Source organism: Rhincodon typus, chromosome 13 (assembly GCF_021869965.1).
Source record: "Rhincodon typus isolate 14 chromosome 13, sRhiTyp1.1, whole genome shotgun sequence".
NCBI lineage: Eukaryota > Metazoa > Chordata > Chondrichthyes > Orectolobiformes > Rhincodontidae > Rhincodon > Rhincodon typus.
Window position 1 is genome coordinate 56891688 of NC_063344.1, and position 16190 is coordinate 56907877.

Below are 16190 nucleotides of genomic sequence, written 5' to 3' on the forward strand. Positions count from 1 at the left end.
TCAGCCTTCCTGCTCCTCTGATGCTGCTTGGCCTGCTGTGTTCATCCAGCTCTACACCTTGTTATCTCAGATTCTCCAGCATCAGCAGTTCCGACTATTTCTCTCCAGGCTGACAATACTTGATTGGGTACTTATAATGGTCTTTTAAAGTAGTTAATGAGGCGATTTTGGTAAGATACAGCAAGAAAATCTGGTTATCCTTGTGACAAAAAAACCCTCCAAAAAACCCAGTGCAATTGGTATTTAGATGAGAAAATGTAAGATTCAGCCTGTTTCTTTAAAGGTAACATTGAAAACAGAGCATAGTGAATTGGCAAGCTAGGTTAAAGTATAGGTCAATAGGGAGGCAGTGGCAAACATTTAAGGGGATTTTGCTGAATACACAGAATAGATACCTCACAAAAACATAGAAAAATTCTAAGGGAACACAATCCACAATCCGTGGTTTCTAAAAAGTTTAGCATAAAACTTAAATAAAAAGCATACAACAGTGCAGTTCAGAAGATTGAGCAAAGAACGGGTAGCAAGTTAACAGAGTAAAAAATAATGTATAAGCCGGAAATATAAAAAAAACTGATCTTGAGTTTATGTAAATATTTTACAAAAGAGGAGTAAACAAATTGAGTATTGGTCCTATAATATGTGAATCTGGAAAACTGATAATGGAGCAAAGAATTGGCAGATGAATTGAACAGGTATCTTGCCTCAGTCTTCACCACTGAGGGTACATCAAGGAAGCAGCTATAAATCAAGATATGGAAAAAAAGGAGGAATTCAATAAATTACAATCAGCAGGGAAGTGATGCAGAGTAAACTGTTAGAGCTGCAAGCTAACAAATGATTGAGTCCTCTAAATTCATCCTCAAATCGCAAAAGAAGTGGTTTGTGGGATGGTTGATGCATTGGTTTTAATTTTCCAAAACTCTCCATTAAATTAGAAGTTAGAAAATGTAATTCCTTTATTAAAAAGGAAGGGTGACAAAAAGCAGGAAACTACCGGCCAATTAGTTTTAACATCTGTATGGGAAAAATGTTAGAAGCTATAAGTAAATAAGTTATGGCAGACCATCAAATCAAGTTTAAGATAATCAGTCAACATGGTTTTGTGAAGGGGAATTCATGTTATCAAATCTATTGAGGAAGTGCTGTGGATAAAAAGGTACTTAAATTTCCAGAATATCCTCAATAAAGTGTCACATCAAAGGTTATTGTGGAAAGTAAAATTTCATGATGTAGCATGTATCATACTGGCATAAACAGAAGATTGGTTTGCTAACCAGAAGCAGACTGTAGGTATATTTTTCAACTTGGCAAGATATAATAAGTGGTGTGCCACACAAGGGTTAGTGTTGGGACATCAACTGTTTGAAATTTATATGAATGACTTGGATAAAGGGACAGAAGGTATGGTTATCAAATTTGCTGATGACACAAAGATAGGCAGGAAAGTAAGCTGTGAAGAGGATATAAAGGAGCATAAAGATATAGATAGGTTATGCCAGTTGACAGAGATCTAGCAAATGGAGTATAATGTGGAAAAATGTGAAATTGTTCACCTTGGAAGGAAGAATTAAAAAAAAAACAGACACTGCAAAGCTCACAGATGCAGAAGAATCCAGCTGTCTGAGTTCAGAAATCGCAAAGGATTAGTATGCAGGTACCGCAAGTAATTAGAAAAGCCAACAGAATGTTATCATTTATTATGAGGAGAATTTTACATAAAATTAAGCAGGACATTCTTCAGTTACGCAGAGCAATGGAGAGACTGCGTGTGGAGTTCTGTGTACTTCTTATTTAAGGAGATATACAAATGCATTGGAAGCAACTCAGAAAAGGTTTACCAGACTATTATTTGGAATGAGTAGATTGATTATGAGGGATTTGGACAAGCTAGGCTTGTAACTGCTGGAGTTTATAAAACTAAGAGGTGAATTGATTTGATTGAAGCAGAATCTCATCACTTGGGTTGTTAAATTTCTGAGTGCTGACCCTGATGCTGCTGGATGTTCGCCTGCCTGCATGATCTTCCTGGAGGTAATCAATTAACAATCTGGGGGCTCTGTTCAACAAGGGGTACGGGCAAGCAGTATTAGTAGGAAACCCAATGGCAGAAGATTGAGCAAAGAAAGCACTCAGTTGGCAGCCACACCTCAACGTGAAGGTGCCCTTGAAGATTTGAAAAAGTGGTGTACATATGGCAATAACTGCCAAGCCGTCAGTGTCGGGGGGACACAGAATGGCCTATGGTCACCTCTGTAACATCTGGCACCTTGAGTTCCGGCAGTCGGGGAAAGATGGGTGCTGTTTAAGGGGACCTCAGTGATTCTAAATTCTCACCAGAGGACCACCTGCAGGAATCTGATGGGCATCCTCTTCAGTGATTGGCCTATCCATTGGTGCCAAGTTTCCAGCAGCATTGTCATTTGCCCGTGGAATAGACACTTCATTGCTTGTAATTCACAATCGATATCTGGTGGGCAAGTGGCCATTTAGTCTTTGCCTCTGAACATTTTTTTTGGAAGTGGACTCTGTCATGACGCAATATTTTCTGAAAATCTGCACCCCTGCCCTGCCTTCAGAGCTGCTCCCATGCTTCTGATAAAATTCCACTAACAGTGTTCATTCTGTTGTTCATTAAGATTCCACTGTTCCCTCTCTTGTCAGCTCACACCAGGAGGTTTGTGGACAAACAAGTTTTAAAATCAAAATCTGTGTGAATTATTCCAACTATGGGCCTAGCCATGAGATTCTCTGCTCCAGCAGAATCTCACCTAACATAGAGAATTTAAATTGTTAGACTGCATTAAGATCTTAAAACTCAATATCCCACACTAATATAGATAAGGGGGAGGTCTTAAGGAGCAGTAGGTACCTCTGAGCCAGATTCTCTGGGTTCAAGTTCCACTCTGGGATTTGATGGCCATAGAAGGTATGCTTGTAACTGGCTAAACAGTTTGACTATCAACCTGTAGATTCTTCTGACATGTCTTTGATAGGAACCGTATGTGAGAGTCTCCTGCCAGCTATACTTCATGTGCAGTGACAACCTCAAGTTACAGACTCTGGTAGCACACTGGTGACCCTTTCCCAGAAAAAAAAATCTAGCTTTGAAAAGAGATGCAAGAATGTGCTTTGTCTTCCTCATATGTCACTATGCGTAAGAAGAGTAAAGAAGAATGTGAACAATAAAGATGCATATCCAATGCTGATTTCTGCAGTGAGTACCTTTGTAAGCCTTGTGCTGTTTCATTATTCTAATTGCAACCACTCAGAAGTAGCAAAAGGTAACTTAATATTGAGGAACATTTTCTTCATGACCTTTACATCAAGTTAGGAATAGGATGGAAGGTTTAAAGGACAAATTTAGACACATTGGGTCAAAAGCTGCATGTTGTTGGAACCACTGTATTGTCAAAAAATAACTAGATAAATTGTAACATTAGAATGATATCAAAGAAAATAAAAAAGACAAAACCAAATACAAGGATAAGTTTTAATTCATATTGCTACCATGTTTGGATAAATGTGGCTGGATCCATGATTGGGTAGTTGTATTTGGTCAAAGGAAGGATCAGAGTTGATGTAATAAATGGCCAATTCATTTTTAATTCAAAGAATTTGCTCATGCTATTGGAGGTGTCTTGTGGAAGAAAACTGTATTTCTGCATCTCTTCCTTTGCTATAAAATCCTTAAATACATTGGTGGAATTTGACACATTCAACTTGTAATTTTTGTTTCTGACCTCTATTATTAACAGCATATTGGACAGTCTGAGATAAATCATGACTGATTTCTGCAGCCTCTGGCAGAAGATTTACATACTTGCAGGAAGTTGCTCTTCCTCAGCTCTGTCAGAGTTATCTTGCCAGACCAGGATCTGTTGACTGTGTAGAATATTCTCTGTATGACCTATGAAAGTAAACAGTAGGTAAACCATAAACCGCATGATAAAATTGTATACAAATCAGACAGATCCTATTACCAGGAAATAAGGGAAAGGGCAAATCGGCAGCATGATTACATGCCACAGTTTATAGACAGACGTCCTATAAAACTGACAGCATAGTCTTGCCAGCCTCAAGCATCATTCAATATGTGTGGCCTCCAAGGAGAAATTACCATTCTATTTTAAATCACCTCACTATGACTTGTTAACAAACAGAGGGATTAACATTATTCACACATCAAGAAACCAAATGACAAACTACATACCTAATATGGAGAGTCATAGGATAGAGATCACCTTTGAGTACTCTCACTCTTTCCATGACATGATGATTTAGAAATCTTTGCTACTTACTCATGCACACACAACTGGTTACAGTTGTCAGCCCGAAACTTTTTTGGATCTAGTCATGTGGATCTCATTTTTTCATGCCAGAACTCAAAATCCTTCTTTCCTTCCATAATTGGGATTGGTTTGTTGCGTCACTGAGGTGCATTTAATTCCATGTAACTGGGATATTTGTAAACATCTTTGGCATTTGGGGGAAACAATACAGTCGATAAAGAAACAGCTGTTAATTAGTCTTGCCACTGCAAATCCAAATAAGGGAGAGAAAAAGATAAAGAGAGAGGTTGGGGGGTGGGGGGTGGAGGGAGAGAGAGAGAGAAACAGGCATACAATATTCCCATCAGCTGTGTGCTATGGCCTGTGTTGTTGATAAAAACCTGCAGTTACAATTCTGATTCATAATCAAGAAGTAGAAAACCATTTGGCTATATAGCACAAGGTTTAAAAAAAAGTATATAACGAGTCAAATCCCTACTTCTGATTCACCCTGGCCAAATGTGCATTGTAACTGAAATCTTCTGAGTTGGTTCTTGAGTTCAGAAATCTTCTCTAAACAAAATGAAGTATGTCAGCTACCTTTCCCCCCGCATCATGCCTCCAAAAACATTCACTACAAGTGGCACTCTGCAATAGCACTATGTAGTGACTAAGTTAAAGTGGAGGGGAAGTAAGATTTGGCAACAGCAATTCACAAATCGTTATACTTGAGTTAATGCCATGGAATGCCATTAATGTGACCCACATTCATCAGCAATAGCCATCTGTATAAAAGTTAGACAGAGACAGAGTGCAGAACGAATGAACAGTTCAACAAAGGATTATTATTTATGGAAGGCAGGGCTTAGATGAAATTTAATTTTTAACCTTCAGAGAATCTTGGAAGGGTAGATTACTTAAGAACAATGTTAGTTTAAACAATATATGTCTCGAACCTGTATGATAAATCATCGAATCCCAATGTACTTAAGAAGATGCAAAATATTTTACTGATTTAGGAAATGTCATGGAAAATAATCAAAACAGTAGTAGAGAAACATAATATTGGTTATCTCGCTGTACGAACTATGACTAAGTGACTTTCTGTACAACAATAATTAATACTGGATTTTTTCAACTGTTGTTTTAACTTTGACTGTATGTACCTATTATGGGTAAATATCTTTTATTCTCTCTCCTCGCCCACAGATGTAACTATCTTCTGAAAAACAGTAAATTGACCACAACTGAACTATTGTGTTCAATTCTGGGCAGTACACATTAGAAAAGACACAAAGACTTTTGGAGTGTGAAGAAGACATTTAAGAGAATGGTCCCAAGGATGAGGATTCAGTTAAGCAGGTAGATCGGACATGCCTAGGTTGTTCTCCTTAGTGCAGAGAATGTTGAAAGGAAGTTTGATACTTGTATTCAAAATCATGGGCATCTGGATAAAGTAGATAGAGAGAAACTGTTTTGCTTGGTGGAAGGGTTGAGAATCAGAGAACACAGAAAACACATTTGAAAGTGATTAGTTAAAGAACTAAAGATGATTATGAAGAAATAAAATAAAAAGAGCTGGAGAAACTCAGCAGGTCTGAAAATATCCATGGAAGGAGCATTTGAATAAAGTTTTGAGAGCAATCTGATTATTCTTCAGAACTAGGAAGTAAATAACATGCACGTGATAGTGGCATGAAGAAAAACGACTTTATGCAGCAAAAGGTCATGATTCAGAATATATTGCCTGAAAGGGAAAGTATATCAAGTCAAGCTTCTCTTCAGGGAAATAGACAGGTGCATGCAAGGAACAAAAATGCAGGGCTACGTGGAAAGAGCAGGGATTCTGGAGTGCCCTTGCAGAGGGCCTACAAAGACCTGATGGGCTGAATGGTTTTCTACTTTGCTGTGACCTTCCTACAATCTCCTCTGGTCAAGGGCATAATGTGGGCAGTCTGGTGAAAACTGGCAACTCTGTTGAGTTGCTGTTTGAATTTGTATCACTTGGTGCCTTGTATTTTGGATCCACAATGAATTTAGACTCACAGTGACGTGTCGACTAAAAGAAAATAAGCTATTGGTCATTTTTAAAATTAAAATGACTGTCTTTGGACAGCAGATACACATATTGGAAGAGTGAATCTCAACCCACAAGCTCTCTTTCTTTCTAGGCATGAGAGAGTCAAAACTCCTTGACACTGGCAATGTTCCAGTTGTGCTATCTTCAGGGCACTTGGGATTACTCTCATAAAAATTCCTGCAGATGTCATGGAAAGAGATTTAAAAGTGCCAGCATCACAATATCATCATTTTCACCAAGTTGGCAAACAAAGGTCACAAAATGATGTAAACCTGCTTTAACCGCTATGTCAAAGTTCATATATTAAAACTGAATAAGCCATCAGTAAATGCATTGTGACTGCCCACCCTTAAAAATCCACACATGCAGAATGCTTGAAAAGTTATTTCTGACTAAAATCTCTCCATTGAATCATTAATATTCCTTTCAAATCTCTCTGCACAATGGCTGTTTCCAAAGCATAGACTAGCTGTATTGTAAAGTGACAGGAGAATTAAAAAAAAACCCATCAGGCTAGACTTCAGCATGCAGGAACTATTTCACAGCTGCCTGTTCTAATAGGATATTCCAAGACTAGCTCTCCAACCTTTCTGTATGAAGGTGTGGGGTAATCCACTGCAAACATTGCCACTTTTCTCAGGAGCTTAGTGTCCAGTATCCAAAGATATCAAAGCATGACCACTATTGAAAACTACTTTTCATGGACTACGGGAACAGAAATAAGTTTAAAAAATTAGATAAGTGTGAGTGTGTGTGTGTGTGTGTGTGTGTGAGTGAGAGTGTGTGTGAGAGTGAGTGTGTGTGTGTGAGAGAGAGAGAGAGAGATGCCTGATAATCCTGAGATTTCAGATTCCCACAGGGATTTCCCTCAGATGTAGGAGCCCCAGCTTGAAGACCGTGATTGTAACATACCACCTCTCCAACATGATCTTACCGTGGTAATGTAGCGTGAATGGAATTCTGGTGCATCCTTCAAAAACGTTAGACCTGGATGTGTATCCACGATATCCTGGGAAATATATTTTAAAATAAATGGAGTTAGCCTTTACACCTAGATATGGACCACCTTGCAACATTACCAATGCCTCCATAGCACTGGGAAAGAGGGAGGAGTAGGCCAGTCAGTTACCTTTGCTTGAGCCCCCAAGGCTGATCTGCACTTCAATTAAATTATTTGCCTTTGTGACTTATCTCTTGATGCCTTCAACAGATAAAAATCTAGCAATTTGAGTTAGGAAAGCTCCAGTTAATCCTATAGCAAATTGTGGGAATGAGAGTTCCATATTCTTGCTCTCACTCTCACTCGGAGATATACAGCACAGAAACAGACCCTTCGGTCTAACTTATCCATGCCAACCACATATCCTAAATAAATCTAATCCCATTTGCCAGCATTTGACCCATATCCCTCTGAACCCTTCCTGTTCATATACCCATCCAGATGCCTTTTACATCGTACCAGCCTCCACCACTTCCTCTGGCAGCTCATTCCATACACACACCACCCTGTGCATGAAAAAGTTGCGCCTTAGGTCCCTTTAATATCTTTCCCCTCTCACCTTAAACCTATGCCCTCTAGTTTTGGACTCCCCCACCCAGGGGAAAATACCTTGTCTATTTACACTATCCATGACCCTCATAATTTAATAAACCTCTATAAGGTCACCCCTCAGCCTCCTATGCACCAGGGAAAACAGCACCAGCCTATTCAGCCTCTCCCTATAGCTCAAACCCTCCAACCCTGGCAACATTCTTGTAAATCTTTTCTGAATCCATTCTAGTTTCACAACATCCTTCCCATTGGAGGGAGACCAGAATTGCATGCAATACTCCAAAAGTGGCCAAACCAATGTCCCGTACAGCCGCAACATGACCTCCCTACTCCTATACTCAATGCACTGACCAATAAAGGCAAGCGTATTGAACGCTTTCTTCACTATCCTGTCTATCTGTGACTCCACTTTCAAGGAACTATGAACCTGCACTCCAAGGTCTCTTTGTTCAGCAACACTCCCCAGGACCTTACCATTAAGTGTACAAGTACTGCCCTGATTTGCCTTTCCAAAATGCAACACCTCACATTTATCTATATTAAACTCCATCTGCCACTCGTCGGCCCATTGGCCCATCTGATCAAGATCCTGTCATACTCTAAGGTAACCTTCTTTGCTATCCACTGTACCTCCAATTTTAGTGTCATTTGCAAACTTACTAACCACATGTTCTATGTTCACATCCAAATCATTTACATTTGTGTGAAGAAGTACTCCAATGACCTAGTTCTCCTCTCAAAATTTTATCTCTTTTCCTACCAGAAAGAACAGTTCGTTCATATCTACACAATTGAAGCCTTAAAACCACCTTGACTGGATTAGTCACCATATTTGAGATTGTTCTGGAGCAGAAGTTACTGCCTCGGTTTAAACAAAATTGTACAAAGAGGATTTGTAGACAATGATGTTTGTCCAAAAGTCATTGCAAAATTTTCACAGCCAGGGAAGAGACTTTGACAAATTGCCATTCATTTTTCAGTGTATGACTATCTAACAAATTAATGTTCTATTGGTGTGAAGTCAAGTGAATTAAATATCACTGATCAGATGTCTCAGATGATTAGAGCAATAAATAAAAATATTAAATTGCTCCTGATAATCTCTAGAGAGAAGCACAGACTTCATCAATAGATACTGAGTAAATAAGGTGGATTAACTTTTTTGTTACTGCTGTACACATCGAACCTTTTGATTTCAGGGTTGTGTTCCCAAGATACCTAGCCTGAAAATTCTCTAGGCCTTTTGAATGGAGTATGAGTGCTGGTCTGGAATCAAATCCTGGAGTCCAGAAGTTTAAATTATTGAAGTGAATACCCTGGGTGAAGTTTGCTTTGAAAGGGAATAGCTGAAATATAATCAAGCAAATGCTGTGCAAAATATTTGCATTGCCTGTCAGGGCTATATTGCATCTGCTGACTTGACGCTCCTAATAGGAGCGATCTTCAGGTGGTCACAAGCTTAACAGAAAACTGTGATCTTGGCAGAAAGACAGTGGATTAAAGATACACCCAAAGGGGCACCAGTTCTTTGATTCCCCACACCTCCTACTGGAATAATTTGGTTCCCATGCCTCTGGCTATTCCTTGCTCACTAACCAAACTGGAATCTGTAACTTCCTTTTATTTTAATTAACCATAGTGCAAAAATAAAATATGTAGAAAATTGGACTTTGTTGCTTCTGATTATTGTGTGAGGAAGGAACTATCTCGGAGGCTCAACATTGTATGTCCAAACTGCACTGGTGCTACATTGCAGGACAAGCCATTATGTCACTGCTCGTGAAGGTAAGAGAGTTGAGGCTATATGTTCAAATGATTGAAATCCAGGGCCCAATTTTAAGCATCCTGGCTGAACATCTAATCAGGAAATTTCAACTTTGACTAGTTCCTTTGTGTCTGAAGTAACTCCACGGAGAATGGTATCCCGTCACCAAATCACCCTTTATTTACATGTGCACAGTACATGGACTTTGACCAGTTAACTCAGAGCCAGTCCCTAGAGTAGTGAGAATGTCTGACACTCCTGTTTATATCAGTCAGTCAGGGCTCCCTGACTGGCCCAGTTAACAGCCCTAATCAGGGAACTCACACTCAATGAGACCCACCTTACCAACCTCATTCCAATCACTACATCCCTCCCTGACCCCTAAGTCCAGGGTATAGGCCTGTTCTTTTTCTTACAGCATTTCCCGGGATGGTTTCACCCCAGGACTGGTTCCTCTGACTCTGACGTGGACACAAGCACAGGACCGTAGCCTGTCTCTTGCACCCAGAGCACCTCGGAAGAAAAAATCCTCCTCTTCTTCGGGCGGTAACAGCATCAAGGCTGCAACATCGGGTGCATCCATCTCAGACTCTGAAATTTCTTCAACACTAGATGGAGGAGGAGAACCCATTTTTTCTGACAGTGTCACTGTTAAGGTGCTTGTAATTATATATTTGGTTGCCATCAATAGCTGAATCCAATGTTTGGGTTCCAATCCTGTTCCATTTCTGAATGTTCCTCTTTGACAAATGAAATCTTGGATTATGCTGTTGGAGTGAGCAAAAATCCCTGTCATTTAGAATACTGGATCAAAAACCTTGGGACTTTTAACAGAACTTTTAAAACAAACAAAAGGGCAGCTGCGCTATGCTGTAGAATACACGATCACAGGGATAGCTGTCTGGAACCATGGTTCAGTTCGAAATCCTAGCCAAGCCTCAGCCCTGAAGGAAAAATAAACCAGACCTAAGACAACAGCTTCAGATATGTTGGACTCTTCAGAGATACCGAGGCATTTAACTTCAATAAATATTTATTCACAGAAAACACGAGACATTCCACGCAATCGAAATACATTTACACTTACTCTGAACAATCAGGAAACCTATTCACCTCCGATTGAAAGACATTTACACCTACTCTAAGGATCAGGAAACTAATTCACCTCCAGAAGGGAAACAGTAATACTATTGCGAAAGCCAGATTTGGCGCCAACAGATCTGCAATTTAGTACAATTTTCTCAACTGGAGAGACAGAAAAGGGAAATAGAGAGAAGGAGAGAGGGGAAAAAAAATCTGCCTCAAGAGCTATTTTTCGCAGCTACTAACAGAAGAGATCCAGAGAGCCTCTGCAACTGAGCTACAGCCATCTCCAACATCCAATAACTGGTCATGACCTGCAGACCGAACAACCAATGACCTCCGAGAACCACCGACCCTACCACCACCACAAGGCCTCAGACACATCCTGAGGTGAAAAACCCGCTCACAAAACCCACCAAAAAGGAAGAAAACCAAAGTACTCATTCAATACATTCACAACACATCCTGCTGCATCAGCGGACTCAACCCAGACTGAAAACCTACACCATCCGAAGTCTTCAGCGAAGCATTGGCTATGGCAAGCGGGAATGGCCAGCTGTAATTCAAAATGCATTTATCCCCAGTGGTGAGCTTATTATGCTGGAGACCCAAAGGTATCCAACCTAACTCGCAGGGACGGGAAGGTTGGTGGTGATAGTGCAGGGCACTCCAAGGTCAGGAAGTCTGATTAAAGTGTCTGTGCTTAAACTACTGTTTAGTTTATAATAGTAATTGGCCTGTGTTAATAGTTAATAACTGGTAGCGTCAGTTACACTGTTTTGCATTTCTTTTATCTCTTGTAATTTATTCACCTTTGTATTATTTCCCTGCTTATTACTTTTGCCTTTTTATTTCTTGTGAGATATGCACCTTTATATTTAATAAATGCAGAGATTCTTTGCCCCAAAACAGCTGCCTCCTTAGTTATTATTCCACCTGCACTAACCTAAGTGCAGTGTCAGAATCAGGGATCTGGTGGATGATCCAGGCTGCCTGAGAGTTCCGACAGGGTTACCATGCACACAGACCAGAACTCCCTACATTCTGACAGCATTTTCAACACAGCTTTATTTTTATTCATTCCTGGGGTGTTGGAGTTACAGGGAAGGCTAACATCGTTTCCATTGCCACCTGCCCTTAAGAAGGTGGTAGTCAATCAGTTCCATGAATTGTTGCAGCCTATCTAGTGTAAGTATTCCCACGGTGTCGTTTGAGAGGAATTTTGAGGTTTTTAATGTATTGTTAATGTCAGAATAATAATATAATTCAAAGTCAGCGTGGTGTCTTACTCTGTCTTTGTCCGTCTAGAGGGTGGCGGTTTCAGGTTTGTGACCGCTGTCAAAGGAGCCTTGGAAAGTTGCTACAATGCTTCCTGAAGATGGCATACAATATGGTGGCTGTATGCTGGTGGTGGATGGGATGAATTATTAAGCTACTGGTTGGGGTGCCAATCAAGTGGCTGGTTTGCCTTGGATGGTGTCATGCTTCTTGAATGATGGCAACGATTAAATGTTATTGGGAGATGGTCAGACTCTCTGCTGGAGATGGTCATTACCCTTGATGAATATTACTTGCCCCTTATCAGCCAAGCCTGATTGTTATCCAGAATAGATGCTGCAGATTTATGCTGCCTACTTTATTATCTGTAGAGTTTCTAATGGAACTGAATACTTATCAATGTGCATCTCCATTTCTAGATAGAGGGAAGATCATTGATAAAGCACCTGAAGAAAGCTGGTTCTCGGAAATTATGGCAAAGGATTCCTGCAGCATTATTTTGGGCCTCAGAAGGACCGACTGTTTTCTCCCCTAGCTTATTAACTTTACTGGGGTTCTTTTATGCTACATTCTGCCCACTATTGTCTTGAGGTCAAGGACAGGCACTCACATTTCAGCTTTGGATAAAAATTACAGTGAGCTCCGGAGCTGAGTTGTTCATAGAATCACAGAAACTCTACAGTGTGGAAACAGGCCATTCGGCCCAACAAGTCCACACCACCCCTCTGAAGAGCATCCCACCCAGACGCATTATCCTACCCCCGATTTCCCATGTCTAACCCACCTAACCTAAACATCCCTGGGCACGATGGGCAATTTAGCATGGCCAATCCATCTACCCTGCACATCTTTGGACCGTGGGAGGAAACCGGAGCAAACCCACGCAGACACGGGGAGAACGTGCAAACTCCACGCAGACAGTCGCCATAGGCTGGAATCGAACCCGGGTCCCTGACACTGTGAGGCAGCAGTGCTAACCACTGAGCCACCGTGCCGCCCCTGAATTCTAGCAGAACTTAAAAGGAGTATAGGTGAACAGATAACTAGGTGCCATTTCACTGTACTGTTGAATTCTTATACCATGTTGTTGTTGATCAAAGTGTAGGCGGACGGTGTGATAATCGACTGGTTTAAATTTGTCCTGATTTATGTGGGCAGGGCATACATTTGCATCTTTCCACCTTTCCACATGGGGTCAGGTAGATGCCAATGTTGTAGCTGCATTGGAACAGCTTCGCCAGAGGCATGGTTACATCTAGACCACAAGTCAGTGTCCAGCGTCTTCAGCAGTTTCATAACGTCATATGGAGTAAATTGAATCAGCTGAAAACTGACTTCTGGGCCTTTAGAGGATGCTGAGATGGATCATCCACTTGGTGCTTCTGGATGAAAATGATTAAAAGTATCAGCCTCATCTTTTTGCACAGATGTGATGGACTCCACCATTAAGATCCTCCCTCCTCGTGTTAGTTGTTTAATTGTCCATTATGATTCATAAGAAAACGTGGCAGGACTGCAGAGCTTTGATCTGGTGTGTTGGCTGTGGAAATACCTGGATCTGCCTAAAGAATGCACATAATCCGAAGTTCTGGCTTCACGAAGTTGGTATTTCATTTTTAGGAATGCCTAGTAGAACTTCTGACATGCCCTTTCAAACTACTCATTGAGCCAGAGTTAGTTCCTTGGCAGGTAAGCAAAGCGAGCGATATGCTGGGCTTTGTCTTTGCAGATTGCAGCGAGATATATTTCTACTGCTACTGCTGATGGTAGATCACAGTGCTTTATACGCTCCAGCATCTATTCTGAGTGTTTCCCATTAATTACAGAGGTAGTGCCATGAAAGAGAGAGGATACCGTTGGTGTGAATGTGCCAAATTGATAATTCCCTGGTCACCATACTGATCTCACTTCTAAAATAAACTCCAGATTTATTTGATTAACAATATTTAATTTCTCTAGCTGCCATGATGGGATTTGTATGTGCATCTCTAGGTCAGTGGTCCTATCTTCTTGATTGCTAGTTCAGTAAGGTAAGCACGTTATGACTGTATCATTGCTGGTTCAGACAGAGAGTTGTGACAATAGTCTGACCTAAAGGTAGCAAACCGGCACGAAAAACTGAAGATCCATTACTGTGCCAGGAAGTAACAAAACATAGGTTCATATCCTGGGTCTCTTGTGACTTCTTGATTTTAGCGGTGTTGCCGCAGAGAATTGCTCTACAGAGTTGAGAAACTACTCAGCAATGAAGAGAGAAAATTGTCTGCGTGGCTTTGCTTGTTTAATGGGTGAACTTTAGAGAATTCGTGGCACAGGCCTAGCATAAAGGTGCTCATATCCTTTAACTCAAAAATAGGACCCGGATATCCAAGTCCTGGGAATAGGAAGGCAAGAGGAAAATTTACCGAAGTTGCACTTGCCAAATCTGACCAGCACGTGTCATCTGAAATCTAAATTGAAAACATTCAGGACAATGAACGACTGCTTTAAATTCACCCAATCTGAATGATTCAGATTCAAACAAAATTCAGTATCAACATTCTAATTTTATATTTAGCTACACCAGTCTCAATTTCCTTTTTAATCACAGCATGCTGTACTTTTTATTTAATGTTTCTGTCATTAACACATGATACAACGACATAAGGGTGTACCGACTGGAATGTGATAAATATTTTGGTAATTCGGAATGTTTTATACCCGTTCCAGCAAAAGCTGAACAGCCTGCTCTTTGCAATGTGCTGTAATATGATCAGTGGAAAATTCTACCAGTCCACAGAGTTTTATTTAACACACTTCACTGCAACATTGTGGAAGACGATCTGCTAACTGTCGCTGCAGTTAATGCCTTATTGAAAGACTACTTATGAAGACAGTTCACTTAACTACATTACAGCACTCCAAAGCCAGTGATAATGGTCTGCTAGCTATAGTAGTCAATCACATGTCTGACTCAGTTGCATATTCCTAGGCCTTTCACTATGCCAACTGATGGATATCTGGTCACATTCATACAAGTAGCCAGAAACACCATTCCTGAGTTGATGTGCTAAACAATTTACTTCAAAATACTCTGCAATGTATTTAATAGGTTTGGGGTGGGAAGGAGAGAGAACAGTCTGATTGATAGTGGTGGTGTGAAAAAGAAACAGGTAACTTCTAACAAGATAAAATTATTAAGGAAAAGCAACAAACTGATAATCCAAAAAAATGCTTTTGTCACTTAACATCACAGAAACTATAACATTTTAGAGCGAAACAGAAAGGGTCACTGAGCTCACTTCAAGGAAACACCTCATGGAACAATCTGTGCTTTAACAGATAGAACAATTTCATATCAGCAGGCTTTCTGTTACAGCTGTCATATCTAACAAAGATGATGTTTTCCAAGGAAGTCCTCAAGACCTTATGGGCCTTCTTACAAATGAGTTTGGGGATGTGATTAATGTATCTGTAGTGAGTAGGCAATGAAAGGCCAGCTCTGAATAGTACCTCAGAGGACATTTACAGAGCCATTTAATACCATCTTCACTGAGCCTTTTATCGCATTAGTCTATACATGGCCATCCTAGGCACAATGCAGCCCGCAGGAAGGTGGGCACAGATAATTTTCCTGAACTGTGCGGCATACTTCTGCCTGCAGCAATAGATAGAGGGGTTTATCATTGAAAAACCTTTTGATGCATCATTGCTGCGAGGTAATATGATATAAATCTAGGGTTGACTCGAGTTCAGTGCTACGTTGATGAAGGGGCTGACTTTTGGATACAAATCTCAGGCTCTCTTTCCCTATGCAGTTGGGTGCAATCCAACTCCATGGACACAAGAAGAAGAAAAGCAAGGCAGCTGTCCTGGTGATCCGGTCTGAACATTCCATCAACAAAGAAAAATGATTATCTGATGACCATCATTTGTGATTCTTGGCTGCCATGTTGACCTACATTTTCGAAGTAGTTAATGAGATGTGAAGGACTTTGAAAGATAAAAATTTAACATCCATTCTTTATTACTGGTATGACCAACTGAGACAGACAATCTCCAAGATAGTAAGAACTGCAGATGCTGGAGTCAGAGACAACACAGTGTGGAGCTGGAGGAACACAGCAGGCCAGGCAGCATCAGAGGAGCAGGAAAGTTGATGTTTCGGGTTGGGACCTTTCT

General features: G+C 40.5%; 1 protein-coding gene across 3 annotated transcripts in view; it reads right to left on the reverse strand.

Moving 5' to 3' along the window:
* ppp2r3a (protein phosphatase 2, regulatory subunit B'', alpha) overlaps positions 1–16190 on the reverse strand; it is a 303231-nt gene that overhangs the window by 23094 nt on the left and 263947 nt on the right. For all 3 annotated transcript variants that reach the window (XM_048604830.1, XM_048604829.1, XM_048604831.1), the window contains 2 exons: positions 7286–7360; positions 3824–3910 (listed from right to left, as the gene is read on the reverse strand). In XM_048604830.1, the coding sequence (XP_048460787.1) occupies positions 3824–3910; positions 7286–7360 (162 nt within the window). The remainder of the gene's footprint in view (positions 1–3823; positions 3911–7285; positions 7361–16190) is intronic.